The following is a 24,231-nucleotide window of genomic DNA, read 5'->3' on the forward strand; positions in this document are numbered from 1 at the left end:
GCCATAGGTAACCTATCCCAAGTAGGTTTCCCTCGACACCTTTGTTCACAAGAAATTGACACATGGGAGGACACAATCTAGGCTCTGCGTAGTTCACCCACTGAGTCAAGGCTTGTTGGTCAGGAGCAAAGCAGGAGCACAGACAATACAGTTTTCGTGCTTCTCACTTCCAGAGTTCCAGAGCTCTGGCAGACCTGCCTGCCCAAAATTCTCTCTGCACTGAAAATGATCCACAGGGACCTGACGGCAGAAGAGCAGAATGGGTCCTTATCTAGCCTTTCATCTGGCACTGACACTGATGGATGGGGAGGGGTCCCGTGGTCAGTGGCAACTCTGAAATAAAGGTTACTCATTTCAAGGGACTTTGTCACCAAACCTGAGGCTTCTCCCCTTTCCTTCATCCTCTGGTGTGGTGTCAGGCCTGGCATCAAGGAAACACTTAGGACCCAAACTGCTTGACCCAGAGACATCCTCACCCTATTTTATCCCACTAGCACCACCGCCTAAATGAACCCAGGTATAGGCCATGTGTAGTGTGTAGTATGTAGCAGGTGCCTAATAGATGCTAGTCATGTGATGAAAATCGAGAGTCTTTCGTCCCATATAAGGGGTGAACGTGGAGGGTAATGAGTTCCCCATCCCAGGACTGAAAGCATGGGCTGAACTATCACAGGGTTGGGATATCGCAAAGAAAATTTAAATTCTACTGCCAGCACACAAACCAAACATACACATTCACTGGATTTTGTTTTTTCAAATTAGTTACAATTTTAAAATTGTGAGATTTCGCAAAAATGATTGCTAGCCTCCAAAAAATAAGATCTGGTAACACAGCCAGCTGGAGCTGAGAGCTGCTTTCCTTAGAGAATCCTCTCCCCATTCAAAATAACCCCTGCTAGATCACTTCCCTTTGTTACATGCCTCACCCCAGAAGGCAATTTATTTTGTACCCTCTACTGTGTAGATGAAGTATTTAGAAGAAAAGCAGAGTTGCTCTGGGTTGAGGGGAGCATGGGGCACCGAGTCCTCCCCTTCACTAGGGCACCTGAGGCAGCCACCAAGAGCCCTAGAGTTTTGGTAAATACCGGGTTCATTCTTTGCCCTGCAGGCTTCCTGATATTTCCAGAAGCCCTACCTGGGGCTTCCCGTGGAAAGAATTCCAAATGTACGGCCTTACAAAGAGGTTAAATTATTCTTACGAAGAGCTAGTTCTCGGGGTGTGAATGGTAGGACCTCACCTAAGTGTTGCTCATTCATGGCGTCATACCACACTTTGTAGCTCAAAGGAACTGCGATCCCCATTCCCACCAATGAGTTTGCGTGTGATGGAAAACTCTCCGTGCCCACGTGTGCACAAGCTCTGGGAAGTGTTTTCCTTTCTAATTTCACACACTGACAGCTGTTGACCCACACCTAAAATACAACATGACACACGTGCTGAAGGTTTTACTAGCAGATCATCCCTGAGGCTTCAGAAATGGGAGGCATTGGAGACGTTAGAAGAGATCGTGATAAGAACTGGGGTCACATTGGGCTCTGCGCTCCAGGGGAGTCTGGAATCCAATTTGCTTTGGCTCGGGTGCCTCCCCCATCACAGGATGAGACATTTCCCCCCAGCCCCCATTCCCCCACCTGCATCACCTCCCTGGTTACACAAGATCCTCCCCTCCCTCCCTCCCTCTGCTGTAATCTGCACCTGCCTTCTACACTCTGCCATCGTCTTTCCCTTAGTTGATCTTGGTCTCTATAGTAGGCATCTTCCGATCCACAGATGATGCAGACGGTGGAGGCCAGAAGATGCCCTTGGCACCAAGATCCTGGGGAAAGCCCAGCTCCCCAGCTGTTAACTCTCAGGACCCCATGCCACCAAGGGCTAAGGGCCATCAGGGTGGAGGTGGAGGACACTGTCCACGGCTACACCCCTTAAAATGGGACTCAAAGGTCCAGTGTCTCAGCTCTCTTCCCCACGCCCCAGCAGACTGTCAAGGGAGGGGAAGGGGCAAAATGCAGCCTGTCCGGGAGGGGGTGGGAGGTACTTGCAATGGGAAAACATCTCATTTTGGTTTTCTAGTTTTTCTCCTCAACGTCCACAAGCAGTCTTAGTGCACATTGCTTGGAGCGAGACTTGAGATAACTATACTCTGCCCGCAAGGTGCTGGTAGGCACCAGGGAGGAACCCTGAGGAAACCGGCCAGGTTCCTTCAAGATACTGGCAGAAGCCTGAGTCAAGATGGTGAAGGGCACCAAGGAATTGAAAGAGAGGGCTCCTTACAGTGAGCAGTTTGACTGGAGTCCTGGGCAGTGTGAAGGGGGCAACGGGAAGAGCTGAGTCCAGAACCCAGTCATGCTTGGCAAGGGCAGTGAAGACACCTCACGGTTCCCCCTGCCCCACCCTGCGCCCTCCTGCATCTCCCCAGGGACTCGGTCGGGCGGAAGGTCACTGAACTCCCACAACACCTAGGATTTACCCCTATGGCTGTACCTTTCATGCTGTTTACTTAACTGACTCCCCCATGAGGCCGTGAGGTCCCAACTTCCTAGCGTGCGCTACAGATTAGGAGCCGGGTTCCCTGAAAGGCCAGACAGCGGGTCACAGCGTCAGCAGCCCTGCTGCCAGGAATGTTCATCCAACCCCCCACCACATACTGCACGTCTACCCACTGCCTTACAGCTTGCTAATCGTACTTTTAGTGAGCACTTACTGTGTGCGGGCAGTGTGAAATGTTGGTGGGGGTCCCCCATTCCTCCGCCTCTGCCTCCACTGAGGCCACTCTCCACAGAGCCACATCTCGGACGGCCCCAACTGACTCCCTCCGGCCCGCTGGGGAAGAAGTGGCTCACTGAACGGGATAACCTGCTTGAATTGGCGCTCCCTGGCTTATCCCACAGGTGCGCCTGCTCAGAGCAGGGTGCCTGCTGGTCTGCTCCCCACCCTACAGGACGCTGGGTCCCCGCAGAGCTGCCGGGGCAGGGCAAGTTTGCCGCGTCCTGGATCCGCCTGGGACCCAGCGGGACTAATGCAGGGAAAGGCACTTCGATCCCACTACAGCACAACTCATTTATCGAAGATGTACATTTCATACATGTTAACGTCTCGGAAATTGGGATGCATCTCCCGACCAGATGGCATGACACCGTTGAACTGGCTGTGATGTTTTTTTCATGGTGCATCTCACACTCAACGGCATCTTAGATTCAAAGAAACGTGGTAAGCAACATTCTCCAGTCAGCCTTATCAAGGAGCTGGGACCGTGTGCTCCTTCGGTCCCAGGGAATGGTACTCACTTGATTCTGAGCACAGGAACGGAGGAAAGGGGGGTTATCGCCCCGCCCCGTCGCAGCCACAGCCCCATGCACTCCCCCTGGCCTGACTAAGCAAATAAATACACCAAGCTGTGAACACGAACAGCCCTGTCCAGGGAGAGTGGAAGCACTAGCAAGCCGGAAACAGCAAGGGCTCCGAGGTACAGTTGTGTGTGTGTGTGTGTGTGCGCATGCCCGAGCGTTCACACGTGTGAGCCCTCAGGCAGCGCTCCAGCATTCGGCCTGCTTCCCCCCACCCCGCCCGCGTCACGGTCTTAACCAGCCTTCCTCCCTCTGCCACTGGTCCCAAAAGATTCCCACACTCCAGCCCTCAACCCTCTCACCTGGCTTCTGCCCCCCACCATTAAGGCCGCTGTTAGGGCTTGAATTATGTTCCCTCGAAATTCCTGTGTGGAAGTCCTAGCCCTGGGACCTCCGAAAGTCACTATTCGGAGACAAGGTCTTTACAGGGCTTGTCAAGTTCAAGTGTGGTCAGTTGGATGGGCTAGTCTGGGGCGACTCCTGTGCAGGGAGAAGCCAGCCGGCTGAGTGCCCGGAAGTGAGGCCTGGGACGAGTCCTTCCCTGAGTCCTCGGGAAGAGCCAACCGTGCCAACACCTGGATCTCTGACTTCTCGCCCCGGGGACTGTGGGACGATGAGCTCAGAGGTGGGAAACATGAGTCTGCGGTTCCCTGGGAACAGCCCAGCCTCAGATAACACCCCCTGATGGCTGCCCCCAGCTAGGCTCCCGCGGCTTCTCTGAATTTCACATCCACACTCACTGCTCCTTCGCCTAGATGGCTGGCTGCTTCCTGGCGTCTCTCCATGGCTCCCCTCAGGCTCTGTCTCCTGCTCTTCTTCACCCGGAGATCGCCCCAGAGCTCCCTCTGCTCCCCCGGGCTAGCCCAGGGCGACCTCCTTCTCACCGTGGCTCTCAGAGCTCCGTCTCTAGCCCGCATCTGTGCCAAGTTCCAGACCCAGCACCCACCCATCTCCTAGGCATCTCTCCACCTGCACGCCTCAAACACATCTAAAACCAAGCGCGTCATTTCCCGCCTTCCTCGCCCCAACGCCTACCCAGCCTGCTCTCCTCCCCTTGTGCTGTCTACTTCAGAAAACAGCACCACCTCCCGAGTGCTACCTGCTAGGGAGAAGCTTTCCTTGGTTTACTACTTCTGAGTCCTCCTTCTCTGCTCCCAGGCCACCCTCCCTAGACTGGGAGACATTTCATGGCCAAGGGCCGTTCAGTTTATGTCTACACAGAGAGACCTCAGACACAACTCTGGAGACACCCCACGGCGGGTGGGGGATGGTGGAAACCCCCCCACATAAGATCTTAATGGGTAAGCAATTGTCACTGAAAGAGATACCATATCACAGACAAGTTTTTATTACTTTGTCCTGCATATAGAACCCACGAAATATAAAAACATCTCCAGAATTAGTCAAAGGAACCACCCCCTTCCCCACCACCAGCCCCTTCCCTCCCCAAATGGGCTCAGATGGGGGAGCCGGAGGGTTGCAGGCCACCTCCCTCTGTCCAGTGAACAAGTTCCATATAAAAATAGATCTGTAGAGGGCTCCCAGAGAGCCATCAGCCCGCATCCGTGCAGGGCAGAGGTCTGGGACCCCTCAGGATTCTGGGACCTCACTCCTCCATAGAGGGGGGTCTACCCTGGACACCGAAGTCCTGCCAGCACAGCCAGGAGCCCCCTCTGCAGAACAGCTGGGGGATGGGGAGGGAACTTGGGCCTTCAGAGCATGACTGATGTGCTGGAGATGGGGCTGAGCCTCCCTCCACCCAAGATGGGACACTGGTCCTCCCCACCACGTCCTTTCCAAGCTTGGGTGGGGGGAGGGGGCGAGCCTGGAGGGCAGCTGGCAAGGGACCATACCCTCCAGCCCTGTCAAAGGTGGAAGCAGCATCTCGAGCTCCCCCGGTACCCTCAAAGTCACTAAGGCAGGTGCCTAGGAGGTGGGGAGCAGAGGGAGGGGCTCAAGGACAGATGAGCTGCTGCTGGCAGGGTGAGGCCAAAGGCACTGATGTGAGGCACTGTCCCCCACCACGGGTGCTCCCCCAAAATGCACATCATCCACCCTCCGGCTCCTTCTCATGCTAGCCCCTCTGCTTGGATGCCTCTTGTCCTAGGCCCTCCATCTTGGCCTATGCAAAACTCCACCCACCCCAAGGAGAGATGCCCCCACTCGTACCCTCAAAGCCTGTTCAACTTATGCATCAGCCTCTCAGCCAAGAAGCCTTTCCAGACACACCTCCATATACACAAATCACAAGAGTGTCCACCTCCCCTCGGGCCCACCGGCCCACAGACCCAGAGGTCTCCTGTGGAGCCCAGAACACTTTTGGACGGTGCCCCTGTCATCCTTCTCAGTGCCTGAGCTTGTCTCCCCACCTAGGCTGAGCCCTCCATGGGCCAGCTCGATGTCTCATCCACCTCCTTTGTCTCCCCCTCGGCTCTTCCTCCCCCCGACCCCAACCCCACAGCCAAGCCCAGAGTAGGCATATGGCAGGGGAGACCTGGACAAACGCAGCCCCTGGAATCCTGTCCAGACCCAGCTGCCTTCCTGCCATCCTATGAAAGCCCTGGCCTCACGATCACCACCACCTCCGGGAAGCCCTTCCGGATAAGGAACTCTGGAGTTAGTTCAGTGTGGCCGCTCCTGCTGGAGCCCCACAGAAACCAGAGGGCAAAGGTGCCCCCAGGAGGCTGAGTGGTGCCCAGGAGACAGCACTTGCGAGAGGTGGTCACCTCAGAGCACCACTGGGCTTCCACGGGGTACAGGTAGGACCAGGGACTCTCTCTCCAGAGCCGACCTCTGGACTGCCCCGGACTGGGAGGTAGGCCCGTGGGTTCCAACCCCAGCCCCGGCCCTCACTCCTCTGCCAGCCTCCATCTTTCCTCTCTGCACAGTGTGGCTCAGAGCCTGTCGGAGAGAGAAGGTCCACCCTGAGGACGTCTTCACCATCCCCCGTGGCAGGACAGCAACGCTCAGGGGTCTTCCAGGTAGAAAGCCTCTCCCCTCATGCTTGTCTCCGATGTCCAGGCCAGTGAATTTATAAAAGGAATGCAAAGGGGAGGCCTCGCTGGGCCTCGGGGGAGCACCAGAACCTTAATGGCCTAGCCAGGACCCTCTCCCTTACCCTGAACTCCCAGCCCAAGGCCAGGGGAGGCAGAAATCAACTCCAAGTCTGGGGCCCTTAGGGTCCAGGCCCGGAGCTCAGCACCATCTTTGCTGCCTGGGCCCCGGGACCAGTGTACAGACAGGGCCGAGCCCTTGTGCAGGAAGCTGAGGACTTCACCTTTCTGGGACCCTTCAGGACAGGCTGCCAGGAAGCGGTGGTCCCTGCCAGGTCTCTTGGGAGCTTATTAGGGACCCATGTTGCCAACTGGCCAATAGGTCTGTGGGGAAAAGGGACACCCACTGGGGTAGGCCCCAGACCCCAGTGGGTATGGAAGACAGGAAAACATGAACCAGGCAATTTAAAGCTACATCTTCCCTCTCCGTCCCACCCGCCATGGTCTCTGGGACCTTGCATTTTCTCCTGTGTTATCTCAGGGGTTCTCCCCAGGGATTTGAACCCTCTGGCCGGGGGGCTGAGTCAGCCAAGGGGTCCAGACCAGGGAAAATGGGAGGAGTAGGCAGTGAAAGGAGGGAAACTGTGGTCCCAGACACGCTCCAGGCCCCAAATGCAGGGAACACGTGCTCACTCTGACCCCACTGGGGCGCGGCGGGCCAGGGTCCCTGTGAGGGCTGGGGTCCTGGCCCCCGAGGGCCGGCGCAGCTCACACCTGCACCCCCTGACCCTGCAGCTGGAGCACACATGCCCGCAGGGCGCTGATCCCGCTGAGGAGGGCTTCTCGATGTTCTGCCGACGAGATGCCCAGGTTTACCAGGTCCCTGAAAGAAGGGCTGGTCAGACCCCACTGGCTCCAACCCTCTTCTGCTCTCCCTCCCTCCGTTGGGACAGGGAAGGGCCCAGAACTGGGACAGGCTCGGGCCTCCCGGACACATTCCTCCGACTCACTGGGCGGCCATGGCAGCCACGGCCTCCAGGCTCCCGTAGCCACCGGCAGTGAAGCTGTCCTTGTAGCGGCCCAGGTCCAGGGCCTCCAGCCATGCACCCACGGAGCCGAAGGATGGGAAGGCAGAGAAGGCGCGGTCCGCCAGGGGGGTGGGGGGCCTGGGGGGCAGAGGAGTTATGGTCAGTCAACAGCAGAACTGGCCACCCTCCTGAGGAGAAGCCAGCTGAGAAAGGACAAGATAAGGGGAGAGCAACCGAGCCCCAGGGCGGACCTGGCCCCACGGAGTATGAGACATCATCAGAACAGGGATGGGTTTCAAGATACGCAGGCAGGTAGGTAGAGAACGGGTTGCATCTGAGCCAGCTAAAGGTACTGGGAGTATCTGGAATAGTCTTGGGGGGGAGGACACACCTAGGATGATTTGGGGGTGACCCACGTCATATTTGGGACAACTACAATACTCACTTCACTTATTTATTGCAACTACAGACCTGTTAGAACTATTTCCACACGCATTCACCCAGTCGGTGGTCATTTTAGTGGGACGTGTGAGGCAAAACCCAGGACAAGTAGAGTGACTAAGATGGAGGACAACATCCATGAGTCTGAGGCAGGAGGAGTAGCAGATCTATCCAGGGCAACTGCGTGAGCAGTCCTACCTGGACAGGTGGGGTGGGACAGGTAGGGGAGTAGTTGGGGGACACAAGTGGGGTGGGACAGGTAAGGGTGGGACAGGTAGGGTGGGACAGGTGGCGTGGGACAGGTGGGAGGGACAGGTGGGGGGACAGGTGGGGTGGGGGACAGTTGGAGGGACAGGTGTGAGGCAGGTGGGGCAGTTATGCTCGAGCCATGTTGGGAGGCCACTCGTGGCAAGGTGAGAGGTTGGCTGTATCTGGTGGTTGGGGTGGGTGGGTGGGAGTGTATCCAGGACACATGGGGCATCAGCTATACCTGGGAGAGTTGGCTGTGGCACACTTCGAAGGCTCTGGGTCCTGTACCATCTTGCTCAGGAGGCTGTGGATCTGGGAGAACCTGGGCCGCTCGCTAGGGTCCTTCTGCCAGCAGTCAAGCATCAGCCGGTGTAGGGGGGCGGGGCAATTCCTGGGCGGGGGCAGCCGGAAGCCGTCCTCCACCGCCTTGATCACCTGGGCCATGGGGGCGAGGGGCAGATGGGAAGCTTTAAGTCCCTCCAGCACATGCACACAGCATCCCATCCCCAGGAAGATGTGACCAGGCAGGACAGGGAGCAAGGAGACAGTGAAGAGGGGCCTAGGGCTGAGAGGTGAAGGGTCAATGGGCAGAGGTCAGGGAGTTGGGGCCTGAGTCACTCACGTCTTGGCCAGACATGTCCCAGTAGGGCCGCTCCCCAAAGGCCATCAGCTCCCACATGACGACACCGAAGCTCCACACGTCACTGGCAGAGCTGAAGTGTCCGAACTGAAGGGTCTCAGGGGCAGCCCACAGCGCTGGGCTCCGGCCGCTCTGCGGACACACAAGCAGGTCAGGGACAGGAAGGGACTGGCCCAAGCACACCCAGGCCTCCCCAGCCCATGGAGCCCAGATCCAGCCCCACCTGCCATCCTCCCAGCGGCACCTCTCAGGAAGGCACATAATGATGCCCACACCGGCATTTATTCGGGGCCAAGTGGGGGGAAGGGCGGGACCGTAGGGAGAGTGGCCCTGACCAGGCAAGGCAGAGGGCGGGAGTGGGTGATGGAAACCTGGTGCAGTCTGATGGGCAGGTCCACCTGGGAGAAGGGAATCCTCACCATGGTGGTATAGACGGCCTCTGCTCGGTCTCGGGGACCCCGCCCAAAGCCAGAGATCTTGCAGATAAGGCTGCTGCTGACCAGCACACGGCGGGCCGCCAGGCCCCGGTGAACGTAGCCCATTTCTGATAGATACTTCATGGCTGACGCCAGCCCGGGCAGCAGCCCCAACAGCTGCCCGGCCGCCAGCTGGCCTTCATGACGCTGTGGGAGGAACACTCAGTTCTGGGGGCTGTGGGACCTCAGGGAAGTCACCTACCCATCTCTGGGTTTGCCCTGGGACCCACCAGGTAGGCCTGGCCAAGGGGCCCCTTTTTAGGGAATGATGCCAAGTACAAGTCCCACCAAAGAGAAAAGTGAGGGATGAAGACTCACATGGTGAGCGGTACCCCAGCCCGGGACCCAAGCCACTCACCCGCAGGAAGCCATCCAGGGCCCCGTGGCTCATGTACTCAGTGACAATCATCAAGGTGCTTCCTGTGCCCGGCAGGGGGACACACACGCTAAGTTGCCTGCTCCCCTCCACGTGCACACATGCTCCCCCAACCCGGGCCCCAGCCTGGGCCAAGATGGCCAGAAAGAAGTTTCCCCAGCCGGGCCACCCTCCTGCATGACCCAGGACCCTCTATGCCAAAGAACAAAAGAGGGGGCATAGGGAGGAGGACAATGACCAAGATCTAGGAGCTGCAATAAGTTCGCTAAGAAAAATCACCCAAGGGGTGCCTGGGTGGCTCAGTGGGTTAAGCCTCTGCCTTCGGCTCAGGTCATGATCTCAGGGTCCTAGGATCGAGCCCCACATCGGGCTGTCTGCTCAGCGGGGAGCCTGCTTCCCCCTCTCACTCTGCTTGCCTCTCTGCCTACTTGTGGTCTCTTTCGCTCTGTCAAATAAATAAATAAATCTTTAAAGAAAAAACTCATTATGGACTTTAAAAAAAAAAAAAATCACCCAAGGTCCAAGCCATCCACCCCCCACAGTGCCATGACAGGTCAGAAAGGTCTTTCAAGGTCAAAAGGGCCTCCCTGAGTCAGTGAAAGAAAAGCTGAGGCTTTCTCTCCCTACCGGGCAGCTCAGGGGCTCCCTCCCATGGCTGGAGAAAGGGCCTGGGGACATAGGAGTACCCCACCTTCCACCCCGTTTCCACCCCCATAGCTGCAGAACACATGGCCCTACCTCGGGTGACCACACCCTCCAGCCTCACGATATGGCTGTGGTCAAACTGGCCCACGGTGAGGGCCTCAGCCAGGAAGCTGAGCCTCTGGGAGTCAGAGCAGCCATCCCTGAGCATGTGCACGGCCACGGGGAGTTCCTGGCGGCCAGGGAGCTGCAGGCAGCCGAGGGACAGCTCCCCGAACCGCCCTGTGAGAAGAGAGCACCTCAGACAGTCCTCTGGGGGTCACCCCCTGGCCAACCCAGGCTCGGTGAGCAGTGGAGAGAGCAGCTTCTGGATCACGGGCCATTTCTGGCCTGGGGCTCGGGGCTCCCGAGTTCAAATCACAGTAAACTGAGAATCAGCCACGTGACATGGGCTTCACAGTCCCCCCGACAAGGCAGTTCTTGTGCCCATTTCATAGACAAGGAACATGTTCCAAGCTGGTCAGCGGCAGAGCCAGGACTAGAACTCAGGGGTGTGTCTGGTCCCCAAGTCTATGAATGCTCCTCCCCACTGCCCCCTCCATGAAGGCTTGGGACTACACTCCCGCCAGGGGCAGTCTGCAGAGGCCATTGGGGAAAGGGTTAGGGTGGGCAGGTCTCGGTGACCATGGGGTCGGGGAGAGGGTAGGAAGGCAGGATCACAGACCCCCTCTGCCATCCCCTTCCCTGGAACCTGGTGGGTAGAGGTCCCATCTGGGGTGGAGCTGGGGCCTCCTGGACAGACTGGGGTGAAGGCAGGGGCTCCAGAAATGGGGAAAGCCTGGGGGGCTGAGGTGGGGTAGGGAAGAAGGGGCTCTTGGGACAGACAAGGCTTCCCAGGGGCCCAGCTTGCCTGCTCCGAGGCTCCTCTCCAGGGTGACGGTTTTTGCATCCAACTCCTTGGCAAACAGATGAACAGCCTGTAGAGGGTCCCCACAGCTCTGGGGGTCTAGGAATGTGCGGCGCGTTGGGACTTTGACTGGAATGCAGAGAGAGACAGAAATGGGCCAGGGTTGGGGGTGGGGAGTGGGGGGGGGGGGAGGGGAAGGGGTTCCGCGGCCCGGGGGGGGGGGACGGGGCGGGGTTATGAAGGACAGCAAGGAAGAGGGCTAAGCAGGGGCCAGGTGACTACTCACAGTGGAAATACAGCTCCTCCTCATCGTGGGCGTCCTGACCTCCTTTGCCATAGGGGCAGGGCCTGGGGAGGCACAGAGGCATTCTTGGATGGAGGCAGCCCCAGCCCCGCCCATCTCCCAACACCGAGGGTGGCAGCTCCTTAACCCTTCAAAGCCAGGAAGATCTGAGCCCTGGGGAGGGACCTTCCCGTCCTGTTTTGAAAGATCCTCCCCACAGCTGACACAGAACCCTAACCCCAGACCTAACCCCTCATCCCCATCCCCATTCCTAATTATTTTCACTCGGAGACGCAATGCACGTTCCTGCAACTCCAGAGGCACCCAAGTCTATACCCCTGACTTTGAACCCAAGCTGCCCTGAGGCGGGTCCTTGCTGGCCCGGAGGAGACCCCCTGGCACTGCTGAGCAGGTGAGACCATGACTCAAGCTGCCTTTTAGAAAGATCCTGCTGGGCTGCACCCACAGGAGCTGGCGGTGGTGCCTTGGGATGCAGGGGGAGCACAGAGCTGGAGAAAAGCAAGAGGACTCAAGTGACGTTGAGGTGACAGGACTGCTGGAAGGCAGAAAGGGGAAGGAGAAGGTAGGAATGACTTCTCATGTTCTGGATTGCCCAGCCTTGGACGGTGGTGCCATCGACCAGGACGGGGAGAGGAGAGGCTCGCGCTGAGCCGGTGGGAATCTGCAGAGCTCACGGGGTGAGCAGGGAGGGGTGCGGAGTAGGGAGTTAGAAATGAGGGGCGGATGGAGAAGACGTCTTCTTTGGGGAGCTGTGAGCACCGTCCAGGCAGAGGACAGAGCCTGGGAAGTGGGACTGTGGACAAGTCTGAGCACCCCGACATTCAGAGACCGGGTAGAGAAGAAAGAGGCCACAGAGGAGATCACGAGTTAAAGGGAAGCAGAAGGAAAATCAGGGGTGACCATGGCACAGGAAGGAAGGAAAGAAAAAATGGTACAGGGGAGAGTGATGGCATGGAGGCTCGGAGAAGGGGGCAGTTAGGGAGATGTTTCTATATGGATGGGAAAGGCAGCTGAAGTAGTCACGATGGTGGTTAGCAGCACGGGCTCTGGAACCTCATGCAGGAACTGGCTTCCCAGCTCCTGCACTTGGTAGCAGCAGGGCTGGGTGGGCTCGGATTTCTTTTTAATAAAATCGGGATAAAGACAGCCCCGCCCAATACAGCAGGGTTGCACAGAGCTTACAAAGCACTCACTAAATGTCAGCTATTATGTGGGGCAGAGGGGGACGTTACAAATAGTAGGGCTCCTGAGATGGTGAGAAGGGGCGGGGTACGCAACACAGCAGGATGGACTGGGAGGAAGGCACCTACTCTAGAGCAGAGGGAGGTGAGAGGATGGGGGTGGAGACAGGCAGGTGTATAGACTTGGGGATGCACGAAGGAGCAGGTGCGGCAGACGTGGCCATAAGGACAGCGCACCTGCAGGGCGTAAGTGGAAGAGCCAGTCGGACACAGTATTTGGGGTGATGGCCAGCTCGATGGCAGGACACGGGAGAGGGAGGCGGAGGCGGAACGGAACAGAAGGTCCCTGGGACTGAGCAAGTCAAAGGACCAAGAAGCCAAGGGATGGGAGGTTATCCAAGGGTCACTGAAGTCACCCAGTGTGGTGACTGGACTTTCCATGAATGAGGGCAACATCCAGGAAAGGTGGGTGGAGAGGAAGGGAGCAAGGCCGAACGGATGGAGGAGGGGCAGAGAAACGGACACCCTCTGGTGAGAAGTGGGATGAGCCAGGGTGGGGTGGGGAGGGAGAGCGGAGGGGAGGAGACCCTGCAGAGGGCAAGTGCGGCAGGGACCCTGAGAGCGATCAGCCCATGCGGCTGGCTGGACAAGCCCATCAGCACCTGATGGGCAGCTTCTCCTTGTTTCTGTGCCCCTGGATTTTGAGCAGGTTTTGAGAGTGAGCCCTGGTTTACTCTACCTGCCCTTGCACATCTGCTCCGAGGTGCTCCTGGGCGGCTAAAACTGTCCTGCACAGCTCCTCCCCAGAGGTGTGCTCCTCACACCCCTAAGCTCCCAGCCAGGACAAGAGGCTCTCAGCTCTTGTCCAATCCTGTCCTATTTTCCTAACAGGTCCAGTGTGGGCGTCTAAGCACCAGAAAGGAGCTCATGACTCCCGTCCTGCCTCCCTTACCATCCTGGCCCAGGCAGAGGGGCTCCCAAACCCCCAGGCCAAGGCTCTCCCCTCACTTTCAGAGCTCCATTCAAGGCCAAGAAAACAGTGCCGTGTGAATGCTCCCTGCCCCTCCAGCCCACAGGCAGTTCCAGGATGCTGAGATGAGTTGGGAATGCAGCTCCCGGAGCAGCCATCACTCTCCTCTGCACCCCGCACCGTGCCCCCCCAACCCGCCAGCCCATCACATGCAGACTTTCCACCCCTCAAGTCTGCTGACCTCAGCCCCAGCCTCGTATCTCTGCGTGCAGCAGAGTGTGGCCCTGGGGAGAAGGCAGAAATACATGCTATGAGGTTTCTGCCGCGTGCAAAAGAATTGGAATCTTCTCTGAACCAAACTCAAGCTCCACATCCTTCCCCCTCCTCGCATTCCCTTTCTCTGCCCACTCTCCTGCAAACGTCCTCCTGCTGGGGGTGGGGGATGGGGGGTTCTGGTGTTTGAGATCCCCTCCCTGTCCTCCCCGCTCCCACACACAATTTCTGCCTTTCTTCCCCTTGCCTGTGTTAAAGGGCCTCAGGATCCCTTGCGGGCCAGGGCTGGGGGCCTCTGAGCGCCTCAGGAGAATCCTAATCACACTGGAGCAGCCGGGGCTTGATTCCATCCTCAGTGATGCCTTCTGACATTTAATGAGTTAAGGAGCTAAATCCCCTTCATCCCCCAGCGGCTGAGCCAGCTGCGGTGCCGGCTGCTGCCTCAAGGAGCGGGAAGTGGGGGGAGGGGCTGCGAGCTCGCCAGCCCAGGCTCCGTCTACACAGCAAGATGTCTGCGTGCGCAGATCTGCACACGTGCAAACACAGGTACAGACAGAGGGACTGTGATGCACATGCGGGTGCCCAGGGACCCAACCCCCTGGGAGTCAGCCCGGCTGAGACCAGCCACCTACCTCCTCCACATGGCCAGCACGCTCATCACGGAGCCCAGGACGAGGAGGGCTGAGACGGTCACCACGGTGACGACCACCGCAGGGTTGTGGTCTCTGGACCCTGAGGCAGCTGGGGGTAAAGCACAAGGTTGAGGCAGGCAGAGGGCCTGCCCCAGGCCCCAAGGCCGACCCCTGCCGCGCCCCCACAGCCGAGGGCCTGCAGTGGCACCTGGAGCTTCCTGCTCTCCCTGCAGTCCTGCTCTGCGAGAGAGAGGACCCCCCCAGGGGTCCAGACAGGCATGCCTGGGCCTCCCTTTGTGCCTTTCCGTTGGGCACTGACTTAATGGAGCTCTGCAGGGGGAACAGCCTCTCCCTGCAGCTCCCCAGCCCCAACCGGACCGGCTGGCATCACAGTAAGGGAACACCGAATGCACGCTTACTCCATTCAAGATACTGTGCCACGTGCCTTAACTAAATGACGCCGCTCACGGTCACAACCAGCCGGTAAGGTAGTGGTGTCTCCATTTTATAGCCGAGGAGACCGACACTGAGAAAAGTTGTGCAATCTGCCCAGGGTCTCACAACTAATACATGGTGAACCTAAGATTCAAACCTGATTCCAAAAGCCTCTACTGTGAACTCTTTCCCCAAGAGAGGGGCCAGGAGGACCCCAGACTCCCAATCCCATCCATCCATCCATCCATCCATCCATCCATCCATCCATCTGTCCATCCCTCCACTCAACCTGTATGACAGGCTGCCACCAGCCCTCAGAAGACGGAGATGAATAAGTCAGAATCCCCACCCCGGGAAGTGTACAGACCAGTGGGGGAGACAGAAACAGAATTCCAACTATAGAATGAAAACAGAAGCGGACAGCTGAGCAGAGACAGGCTCCTTTCCTCCTAAAGCCAGTGAGGAAGGCCTCACAGAAGAGCTGTGGCATCTGCACCGGGCCTTGGAGCTCGGGACGGTTTTGGTGTTGCTCGGGAGCACAAGCTGGGTCTGGAAAATGGCAAGCCATCCCGTGGGGCTGGGAAACAGACCGTGTGGGGGCTGAGAAGGGCCAGATGTGAAGCTGGATGGAAGTAGGAGGAAAAAGGGAAAGGTGGGGGGGAGGTGGACAGCACCTGAAAGGCCTGGGATGCCAGGCCAAGGAGCAGGGACTTCATCCTGAGGGTGACAGGGAACGATGGACAGAGATCCTGACTGAGGGGAAAGGGATGAAGTCATCTGTCAGGAGCAGGGATGGACAGGAAGTGCCTGAGAGAGGAGGCCTTTTGGGAAAACTACTTAGAGTGGGGGAGATGCCACACAGCCCCAGAGACTCAGCTGAGATTAGGTGAGGTGTGGGACACAGGACTCAGGCCGGCTCCCGGCTCCAGGCTCTGGGATGAGCAGGGCGGGTGCAGCACAGTGTCCAGGGAGTGGGGACCAACACGGCTGGAGAGCATTTCCCCGGGGAGGATCCGCAGTGGCCGGGGCGACATGGGGCCAGGAGGGGCTCACAGCCTCGGAGATGAGGTCGGATCCCCAGGCCTATAAGGAGGATGCACAGTCAAGTGACAAGAGACAGAGGAGGAAAAGAGAGTTAGAGGCCAACAAGGCCAAGGTCAATGAGGGGATTTTAAAACCCATGGTTCCAGAGGTGGGAACAGGACCCAGGGTCTGGCTGGGACAGAGGCAGGCGGAGTTGCTGAGAAGTGTCTGAAATGAGATGTCCACGTGGACACGGAGACGGGGTGATGGTGCCAGGTGGCCTCCGAGATGTGCCCGTCTGGATTCCCCACCAACTGGTATTCAGTCCCCTTGAGCATGGGCTGGACATAGGGACTCATTTCTAATGAAGAGAATGCCTCCGAAGGGGCGGGATGTCACAGACAGGAGCCTGTGGCTTGTCCTGGGCACCTTGTCTCTCTCTCACTCACAGTCTCCGAAAGAATCGCGTTCCTGGGTGACGAGGAGCTCTAGGGAGAAGCCCAAGAGGCAGGGTACCCCATGCCTCCGGCAAAGAGCCAGCGAGAACCTGAGCCTTGAGGGACCACAGCCGGGAGGGACCCTGAGCCCGTGGCACCTAGTTAAGCAGCACCCAGGTGCCTGACCCACAAAACCCATGAGAGAACAAGTGTTGGCTGTTCACAGCTACTTGCTTTGGGGTAATCTGTTACAAGCAAAGGGTAGCTGATACGGGGTCCTTCGTCGTGCTCCTGAGTCAGGGTCACAGCTCAGCGGAAGGAGTGCTCCGCAGACTGGGAGACCAATTCCCCCAGAGCCTGAGCAACAGCCAAGGAGGCCGGGGGACCAAGCAGGTCTCACTGAGAAGCACCAAATGAACAGAAATCATCGGCCCATCCCAGCTCCCGCCTCCACTGCACTCACTCCAGCCAAACCGGTGAGCCTTTGTTCGGATGGATTCGTCTACCCCACGTGCCTTCCCTGCCCATCTCCACACATTCAAATGCTCCCCAGCCTTCAACACAGAGCTCTAATCTCCTCCTGCCAGCACCTGGCCGGGGCCTGGCACAGACAGGCATTCGAGCAAGAAGTGCTGTCTCTCTTCCCAGAACCCAAACTCCCTCCACATTTTATCTCCACCTCCCTTTGGGCTCCGAGCTCTTCCTATCTTGGATTAGACTTGTGTAGCAGGTTGGAAAGAATTATTATCTTGACAGCTGGTGTCAGAACGCCTCTTAGGGGGAACTGCCTTTGTCCAGGAAAATACTTTTCATGAACTGCTCAGGGTAGATAGAGGTGAGACCCCAAGGGCAGGGTTAGCAGCAGGCAAAACCGCCCAAGCCACAGCTAAGCTGCTCCTCTCTCATCATGAAAGGGACTTTGGGGGTGGGGCAGGGGAGAGGAGCCAGGGGAGTGAGGGGAAGGGAGGAAGCGGATAGCAGAATACCACAAAGGGGGCGGGGTGGGGGGGACAAGCCAGTGTTGTTCTAGAATCAGGGTATCTGATGTTCAGCTTTTGTTTTGTTTTGTTGTTTGTCTTGATAACAACTTTGTTGGAGAAATGGTTCACATACCATACAATTCCCCCCCACACCGGACCGTGCACAGTTCGCCCTGTTTTGTTTTGTTTATTGCTGTGGTGCAACTCCTCTGTGTCCCCAAGCTTCAGTGAAGTGTGCTTCTCACTCTAAGGCTGAGTGGGGAAAGGGACGGCATCTCATCCCATGTTTGAGTCTCCATCAGGACAGAGAGAAGGAAGCAGAATGGGAAAGAATTTACCCGTTGGAGCAAGGAGTGTCCGCGAGACAACAGCTCCTCCCAAGAAAAATGGCAAGAATCTTGGAGAGGGCACGGGATGTTTCTACAAGACACGGGAGGTCCTGGGAGGCTGGGAGGCCCCAGCTGAGACGTGGCTTATGGTTCTTCATGAGCCCCTCCCGTGAGCTCCCCCAGGACAGGCCCCCCATTTAATTCATGTCACTGAACAGGCCCTCGGTGGTGGATTCCAAATTCATAAATTATTTAGGTTGTAATTAAACTGTTCTGCAGGCTCCCTTAATTGCACGGATAACCACCCCCTCCCCAGTTGGTCTCCCTACCCAACCCTTCCCCGCATACACATCACTTACCCTCCCCTGGGGTCTGCACTTCAATGGAGGGATTGAAACTCTGGGTCTCCCAGGAGGGTCCTGGGGAAGCCGCCCGGATCTGAAAGACGTAGCGGGTAGCCGGCTTCAGGTTGGTGACAGTGACCGCAGGTGCCCCTGTCTTCACCGTGGAGTAAGTCTGCTCACTCTGACCCTGAGGAAGGACCAAGAAGTAAGGCCCAGATCCAGCACCAGACCTGAGCAACTTGAAGAATGAGGGGCAAGGAGTAGGGGGCTGGAGAAGTACCCTGAGGTGAGCATGGACCGGGTGGGAAAGCCCGACTGGGACCATGTGGGGAGAGCCCTGAAGGCTTCTTCCACAGGCTCTCCAACCCCTCTCTGCACCCAAGTTCCCTCCTACACTCAGTGGTACTTCCGGCTAAGAACAGTAAGAGAAACTTTAGAGAAGACGCTAGATCCCCCTTCTTGGGGACGGACATCAGGGCCTGATGGTCCCAAGGGTGAGCTGGGGCTGATGCCTCAGAGGAATGATCCCTGACACCTGCCTGGCCCCTGTCAGCTCACAAAGTTTTTCCTTCTCTCTGTCATCTGGTTTTCATGATGTCCTGCAAGGCATGGATTCACAGACAAGGAATCGGGCACAGAGGGGTGGAGAGACTCGCCTGAGGCTGGACAGCAGGGACAGTGGCAGCTATCATGGAGTGAGGGCTGGCTCACTGCCAGCTGCTGTGCTAGACCCTTTCAGAGGCCTCGCTACCTACAGTGCTCGCAGTAGCATTTCATTCTTTTATAGGTGATGGTCACATCAAGGAAGGATCAGAACGACACCGTCTTCATTCCTTCGGGCCCCGTGCTTTATCTCTATGTCATACTGCTCCCCAGCACGTCTGATAATGGCATGTACTGGAGATGTGGCCATTGTTTCATCTCTGCCCACCCTCCCACCTTATTAGAGCCCCAGTCATGCCCACAGCTGATTATCATGTGGCCCTGTTCTTTGGTCATGGTATTCAGGAATGGGGCAGACTCTGACCCAAACTGGGCCAATTGGAATCTCTCTTCCAGGTATCTGAACGACCCAGGGAAAGGCAGCGAGACTGGAAGGGCAGGGGCAGGGCGGGGCAGCCATCAGATGCCCTGAGTAAGCCCCTGAGCAGGGGATGAGGGACTGGTGTGCACAGATATGGGCAGATGAGCAGCACCATGCCTCCAGGACTTGGATCTGCGATGCCCCTGAAGGCTTTCAAACCGAGCTCCTTTTGCACAGGCTCCTCTTTTCAAGGGTTTCAGTTCCCTGCAAATTCATACCCCCTTGGGGTCTGGAGCACCCACCCAGTTCAGCTTCGGGACTCTGTCTCTTATGATCTGACCCCCTGGGGTGTCAGTTCACTGAGCCCTCTGTGAGCAGTGACTGCGTGCCCAGCTCCTTCCACGTGTCCTCCTCTGCTGTCTCCTAACCTCAGGGCTCTTCAGAGCTCTGTCTCCGCTGCTCTTGTCACTCTCATGGTCCTTCTTGGCCTTCCCTTCCAGTCCCTGGCTTCGATCAGCTCCCAGCCCTATGCTGAAAGGCCCCACCTCTCTTTTTCCAGGACAGGCTCCTCCCTTGAGCATCCAGACCCCCAAACCCACCTGGATGTACCAGGGACTCCCTGGACGTTGCATGGACCAACCCAAGCTCACCCTCTTAGCCCAGACCTGATCCTCCTCCTCCGTAGGTGGCTCCCCATCCCCTAGATCACCTAGCAGTGACTCAGGAGCCCCTCCTCTTCCGTGTTCACTCCCCACCCCCCACCCCCCACCCCCGACCCACAGCTCTCAGTAGACTTCCAGTATCCAAAAACTATTATCTGATTCAGCCAAGAAGTCCCTCGAGTCACTAAGGGGTGAGTGAAGTTCTGACATGACATGCTGAAGATGAAAGCAAGGTTTCGCTTGAATGAATAAAATTTGCACCAAGGTGAGAAACATTTTAACAGCAGATTACAGATCACATTTAAAGACAATGCATTTATGGGGAAAAGAGATAGTGGACTGGGACATCTCTCCATTTGTCAAGTCAAGATTGAACTGCAACCATGGATAGACAACAGATACGAGCAGTCAGCAAAAATTGGCAAAAACCTCCTATACGGATCATTCAGCTAGATGCAGTTTACAATAAGGACACTGTATATCTTTTCTTCTTATTTGTAAACCATGCGTTATACATCCCGTATGTCAGTAAATCTGCAACAATAATTCATCCATCCAGGCATTGCTCGCGAGAGCAGGCAGTTAAATATTAGGAGCACCCAAGTTCCAGTGGACCACTTGACCTAGGTCATTTTGTAATTTGTTTCAAAATTTGTAAATTTTGAAACAGTATGGTATTTCTGCATTCTTTTTCTTAAAAGGGGCTGCAAATTGTATGTCTGGTCTGGCCACAGCAAGATCTGGATCAGCCCCCAGGGAACGCTCTGAGTCAACTGTAAACACCAGGCAAAAGCGGCGACAATGGAGCTGATGACTGGTGAGGAAGCAGAGAGCGGGGACAGCGGAGGAGCCCTGGGGTCCAGGCACAGAGTGGAGGGGACAGGAAGGAACTCAGGCCTTAGAAGGTCGGTGGATAGGTTCACGAAGAAAGTAAGGAGGACTTCTGCGGCGAGATGGTAGAAAAGGAAGCAGCTGCATGGAGACAGACCACTGCCCCAGCACCCAGCCCCAGGTGCCGCCCATACCGCGTCTCACCTTCTCGTAGTACCGGATCTCGTACTCCGTGCCATTGGCCCCCGGAGCTCCGACGGGGATGGGCTCCCGCCACGACAGAGACACACTCTGGGGCTCCACTCGGTCCCTGCGGATCTCATCCTCCTCCCAGGGCGCTGAAAGTAAGTAACGCGGGGCTCTCCACGGGATCCCACAGTGGGACACGGCCCGCGTAGAGGCTGGAAGGGCGGGGCATGCAGGGAGAGGGGCGGGGCGGAGCATGCAGGGAGTGGGGCGGGGCCAGGGGCGGGGCGAGGCCAGAGGCTCCTGAGGGGCGGGGCCTTAGCTGTGGCATCCTGAGACCGGAGGGAGGAGAGACCACTCTCACCCCGCAGCTCTCAGCTTCTCCCGTCTCTGCGGCGGGGAAAGGCCAAGCCACCTGCTTCTTCCCCACCCCCTGCCCTCCAGCGGCCCTAGTGGTGGCTGGTTCTAATCCCCCAGGTTCTTTCTACACACTCTGTGGTTTGGAGACGTTAAAAAGCATAGGAGCCTGGGTGGCTCAGTGGGTTAAGCCTCTGCCTTCAGCTGGGGTCATGATCTTGGAGTCCTGGGATTGAGCCCTGCATCTGGCTCTCTGCTCAGCGGGGAGCCTGCTTCCCTCTCTCTCTCTGCCTGCCTCTCTGCCTGCTTGTGATCTCTGTCTGTCAAATAGATAAATAAAACCTTTTTAAAAATTTTTTTAAAAAAAGAGCATAGGAGGCAGGAAAACAACCTACTTTGCTATTCTAACGGTGTGGTTAAGAGGCAATACACTGGACGCACTAGGACGCACTGGACGCACTGCAGGAAACTACCTTATCCTAATAAAGACCATGTATGAAAAGCCACAGCGGGCATGCTCAAAGGTGGAAAACTGATAGCCTTCCCTTGAAGAACAAGACCAAGGCAAGGATGTCCACGCTTGCCACTTCTGTTTAACATAGTACCAAAGTCCTAGCCAGAGAGCTTAGGCAAGAGAAAGAAATAAAAGGCACTGAGACTGGAAAGAAAGAAGTAAAATTATTTCACTCCACAGGTGACATATACATAGAAAATCCTAAAAATTCCACGCAAACACCGTTAGAACTGATAAACAAAGACGGCAAAGATGCAATAAATAAAGTCAACACGCAAGTGTGTAAACCTGGCGATTCACAGACCTGTAACCCTGGGGCTAATAATACATTATATGTTAATAAAAAAAAAGAAAGAAAGAAAGTCAACACGCAAAAATCATCTGTGTTTCCACACACTAACAACGGACAATCAGAACAGGAAATGAAGAAAACAATCCCATTTACAATTGTAGCAAAAAGAATACAATACTTAGAAATAAAGTTAACGAAAAATGAGAAAACATTGCTGATAGAGATTAAAGAAGACACGAATAAATGGAAAGACATTGTGTTTATAGAGTGGAACACTTAATATGGTTACAATGTCCGTGCTACCCAAAGTGACCTACAAGTTCAACTCAATTCCCATCAAAATCCCAAAGATGTTCTTTGCAGAAACAGAAAAAGAAATCCTAAAATTCATATGGAAAATCAAAGAACCAGGAATAGCAAGATAATCTTGAAAAAGAAAAAGAAAAACAAGGCTAGAAGCCTCACACTTTTTGACTTCAAAAACATTACAGGGGCACCTGGGTGGCTCAGTGGGTTAAGCCTCTGCCTTTGGCTCAGGTCATGATCTCAGGGTCCTGGGATCAAGCCCCGCATCGCATCGGGCTTTCTGCTCAGCAGGGAGCCTGCTTCCCCCTCTCTTTCTGCCTGCCTCTCTGCCTACTTGTGATCTCTGTCTGTCAAATAAATAAATAAAATCTTTAAAAAAATTACAAAGCCACCATAATCAAAACAGTTTGATACTGGTATGAAAACAGAAATACAGACCAACTGAACAGAATAGAGAGCCCAGAAATAAACCCTCTCATATGCCAAATGATTTTGGACAAGAGTGCCAAGCTGACACAATGGAGAAAGGACAGTCTTTTCAACAAACAGTGCTGGGAAAACTGATTATCCACATGCAAAATAATGAAGTTGGGCACTTACCTTATACCACATACAAAATCTAACATGAAATAAATTATAGACCTAAATGTAAGACCTGAAACTATAAAACTCCTGGAAGAAAACATAGAGGAGGGGTGCCTAGGTGGCTCAGTCTGACTCTTACTTGTTTTTTAAGATTTATTTATTTATTTTAGTGGTGGGGGGGCACAGGGGGAAGGGCAGAGGATGAGGGAGGGACAGAGGAGAGACTCCTAAGCAGACTCCCTGCTGAACATAGAGCCCAATGAAAGGCTCTATGTCACAACCCTGAGATCATGACCTGAGGTGAAATCAACTGTGTCCAGGTGCCCTTGTGTCCAACTCTTTGATTTCAGCTCAGGTCTTGATCTCAGGGTCGTGAGTTTGAGTTTGTGAGTTTGAGGCCCGCATCCATGTCTAGCATGGAGCCTACTTGAAATAATAAAAATATATTTAAGGGATACTTGGGTGGCTCAGTTGGTTAAGCATTTGACCCTTGATTTCAGCTCAGGTCAAGATCTCAGGGTCATGAGATCGAGCCCCACAACAGGCTCTGCACTCAGCCGGGAGTCTGCTTGGGATTCTCTCTCTCCCTCCCTCACCCTTTCTCCCTCCCCTCTCAAGTAATAAATTTTAAAAATATATTTTATTTTATTTTTTAAGATTTTATTTATTTATTTGACAGACAGAGATCACATGTAGGCAGAGAGGCAGGCAGAGAGAGAGGGGGGAAGCAGGCTCCCCGATGAGCAGAGAGCCTGACACAGGGCTTGATCCCAGGACCCTGAGATCATGACCTGAGCCAAAGGCAGAGGCTCTGACCCACTGAGCCACTTGGGCACCCCTAAAAATATATTTTAAAAAAGAAAGAAAATACATAGAAAAGCTTCCTGCCGTTGGACTTGGAAATGATTTCTTGGATATGACACCAAAAGCACAGGAAACAAAAGCAAAAATAGACAAATGGGACCACATCAAACTTAAAAACATCTCCACAGTAAAGGAAACCATCAACGAAATGAAAGGCAACCTATGAAATGGGAGAAAATATTTGCTAACCACATATCTGATAGGGAGTTAATATCTAAAATATATAAAGAACTCCTACAACTCAACAAAAGCCCCCACAAATAACCCAATTTAAAAATAGGTAGAGAAACATGGGCACCTGGGGTGGCTTAGTTGGTTAAGTGTCTGCGTTCGGCTTATGTCATGATCACAGGGTGCTGGGATGGAGCCCTATATCTGTCTCCCTGCTCAGTGGGGAGTCTGCTTCTCCCTCTCCCTCTGCCCCACTGCTAGTATGTATCCCAAGAAAATGAAATCACTATCTTGAAGAGATATCTGCACTCTCGTGTCCACTGCAGTTATCATTCACAATAGCCAGAATATGGAAATTACTTCAGTATCTGTTGATGGATGAATGAATAAAGAAAAGAAAATGATATATATAAAAGAATGCTATTCAGCCATAA

The 24,231-nt window shown here is 55.4% G+C and overlaps 1 protein-coding gene across 1 annotated transcript in view; it reads right to left on the reverse strand.

Moving 5' to 3' along the window:
- Positions 1-7,106: 7,106 nt before the first annotated feature.
- The window catches only part of LOC111143493 (EPH receptor A10), a 37,461-nt gene continuing 20,336 nt past the window's right edge, over positions 7,107-24,231 (reverse strand). Inside the window, exons 6-17 of the mRNA XM_022497294.1 lie at positions 20,727-20,860; positions 18,021-18,192; positions 14,458-14,566; positions 11,384-11,445; positions 11,101-11,226; positions 10,287-10,472; positions 9,531-9,592; positions 9,116-9,319; positions 8,679-8,828; positions 8,298-8,491; positions 7,349-7,504; positions 7,107-7,221 (exon numbers count right to left, since the gene is read on the reverse strand). Coding sequence (XP_022353002.1) covers positions 7,107-7,221; positions 7,349-7,504; positions 8,298-8,491; positions 8,679-8,828; positions 9,116-9,319; positions 9,531-9,592; positions 10,287-10,472; positions 11,101-11,226; positions 11,384-11,445; positions 14,458-14,566; positions 18,021-18,192; positions 20,727-20,860 — 1,670 coding nt within the window. The remainder of the gene's footprint in view (positions 7,222-7,348; positions 7,505-8,297; positions 8,492-8,678; positions 8,829-9,115; positions 9,320-9,530; positions 9,593-10,286; positions 10,473-11,100; positions 11,227-11,383; positions 11,446-14,457; positions 14,567-18,020; positions 18,193-20,726; positions 20,861-24,231) is intronic.

Source organism: Enhydra lutris, unplaced genomic scaffold (assembly GCF_002288905.1).
Source record: "Enhydra lutris kenyoni isolate GAN:26980312 unplaced genomic scaffold, ASM228890v2 scaffoldscaffold9, whole genome shotgun sequence".
Classification (NCBI taxonomy): domain Eukaryota; kingdom Metazoa; phylum Chordata; class Mammalia; order Carnivora; family Mustelidae; genus Enhydra; species Enhydra lutris.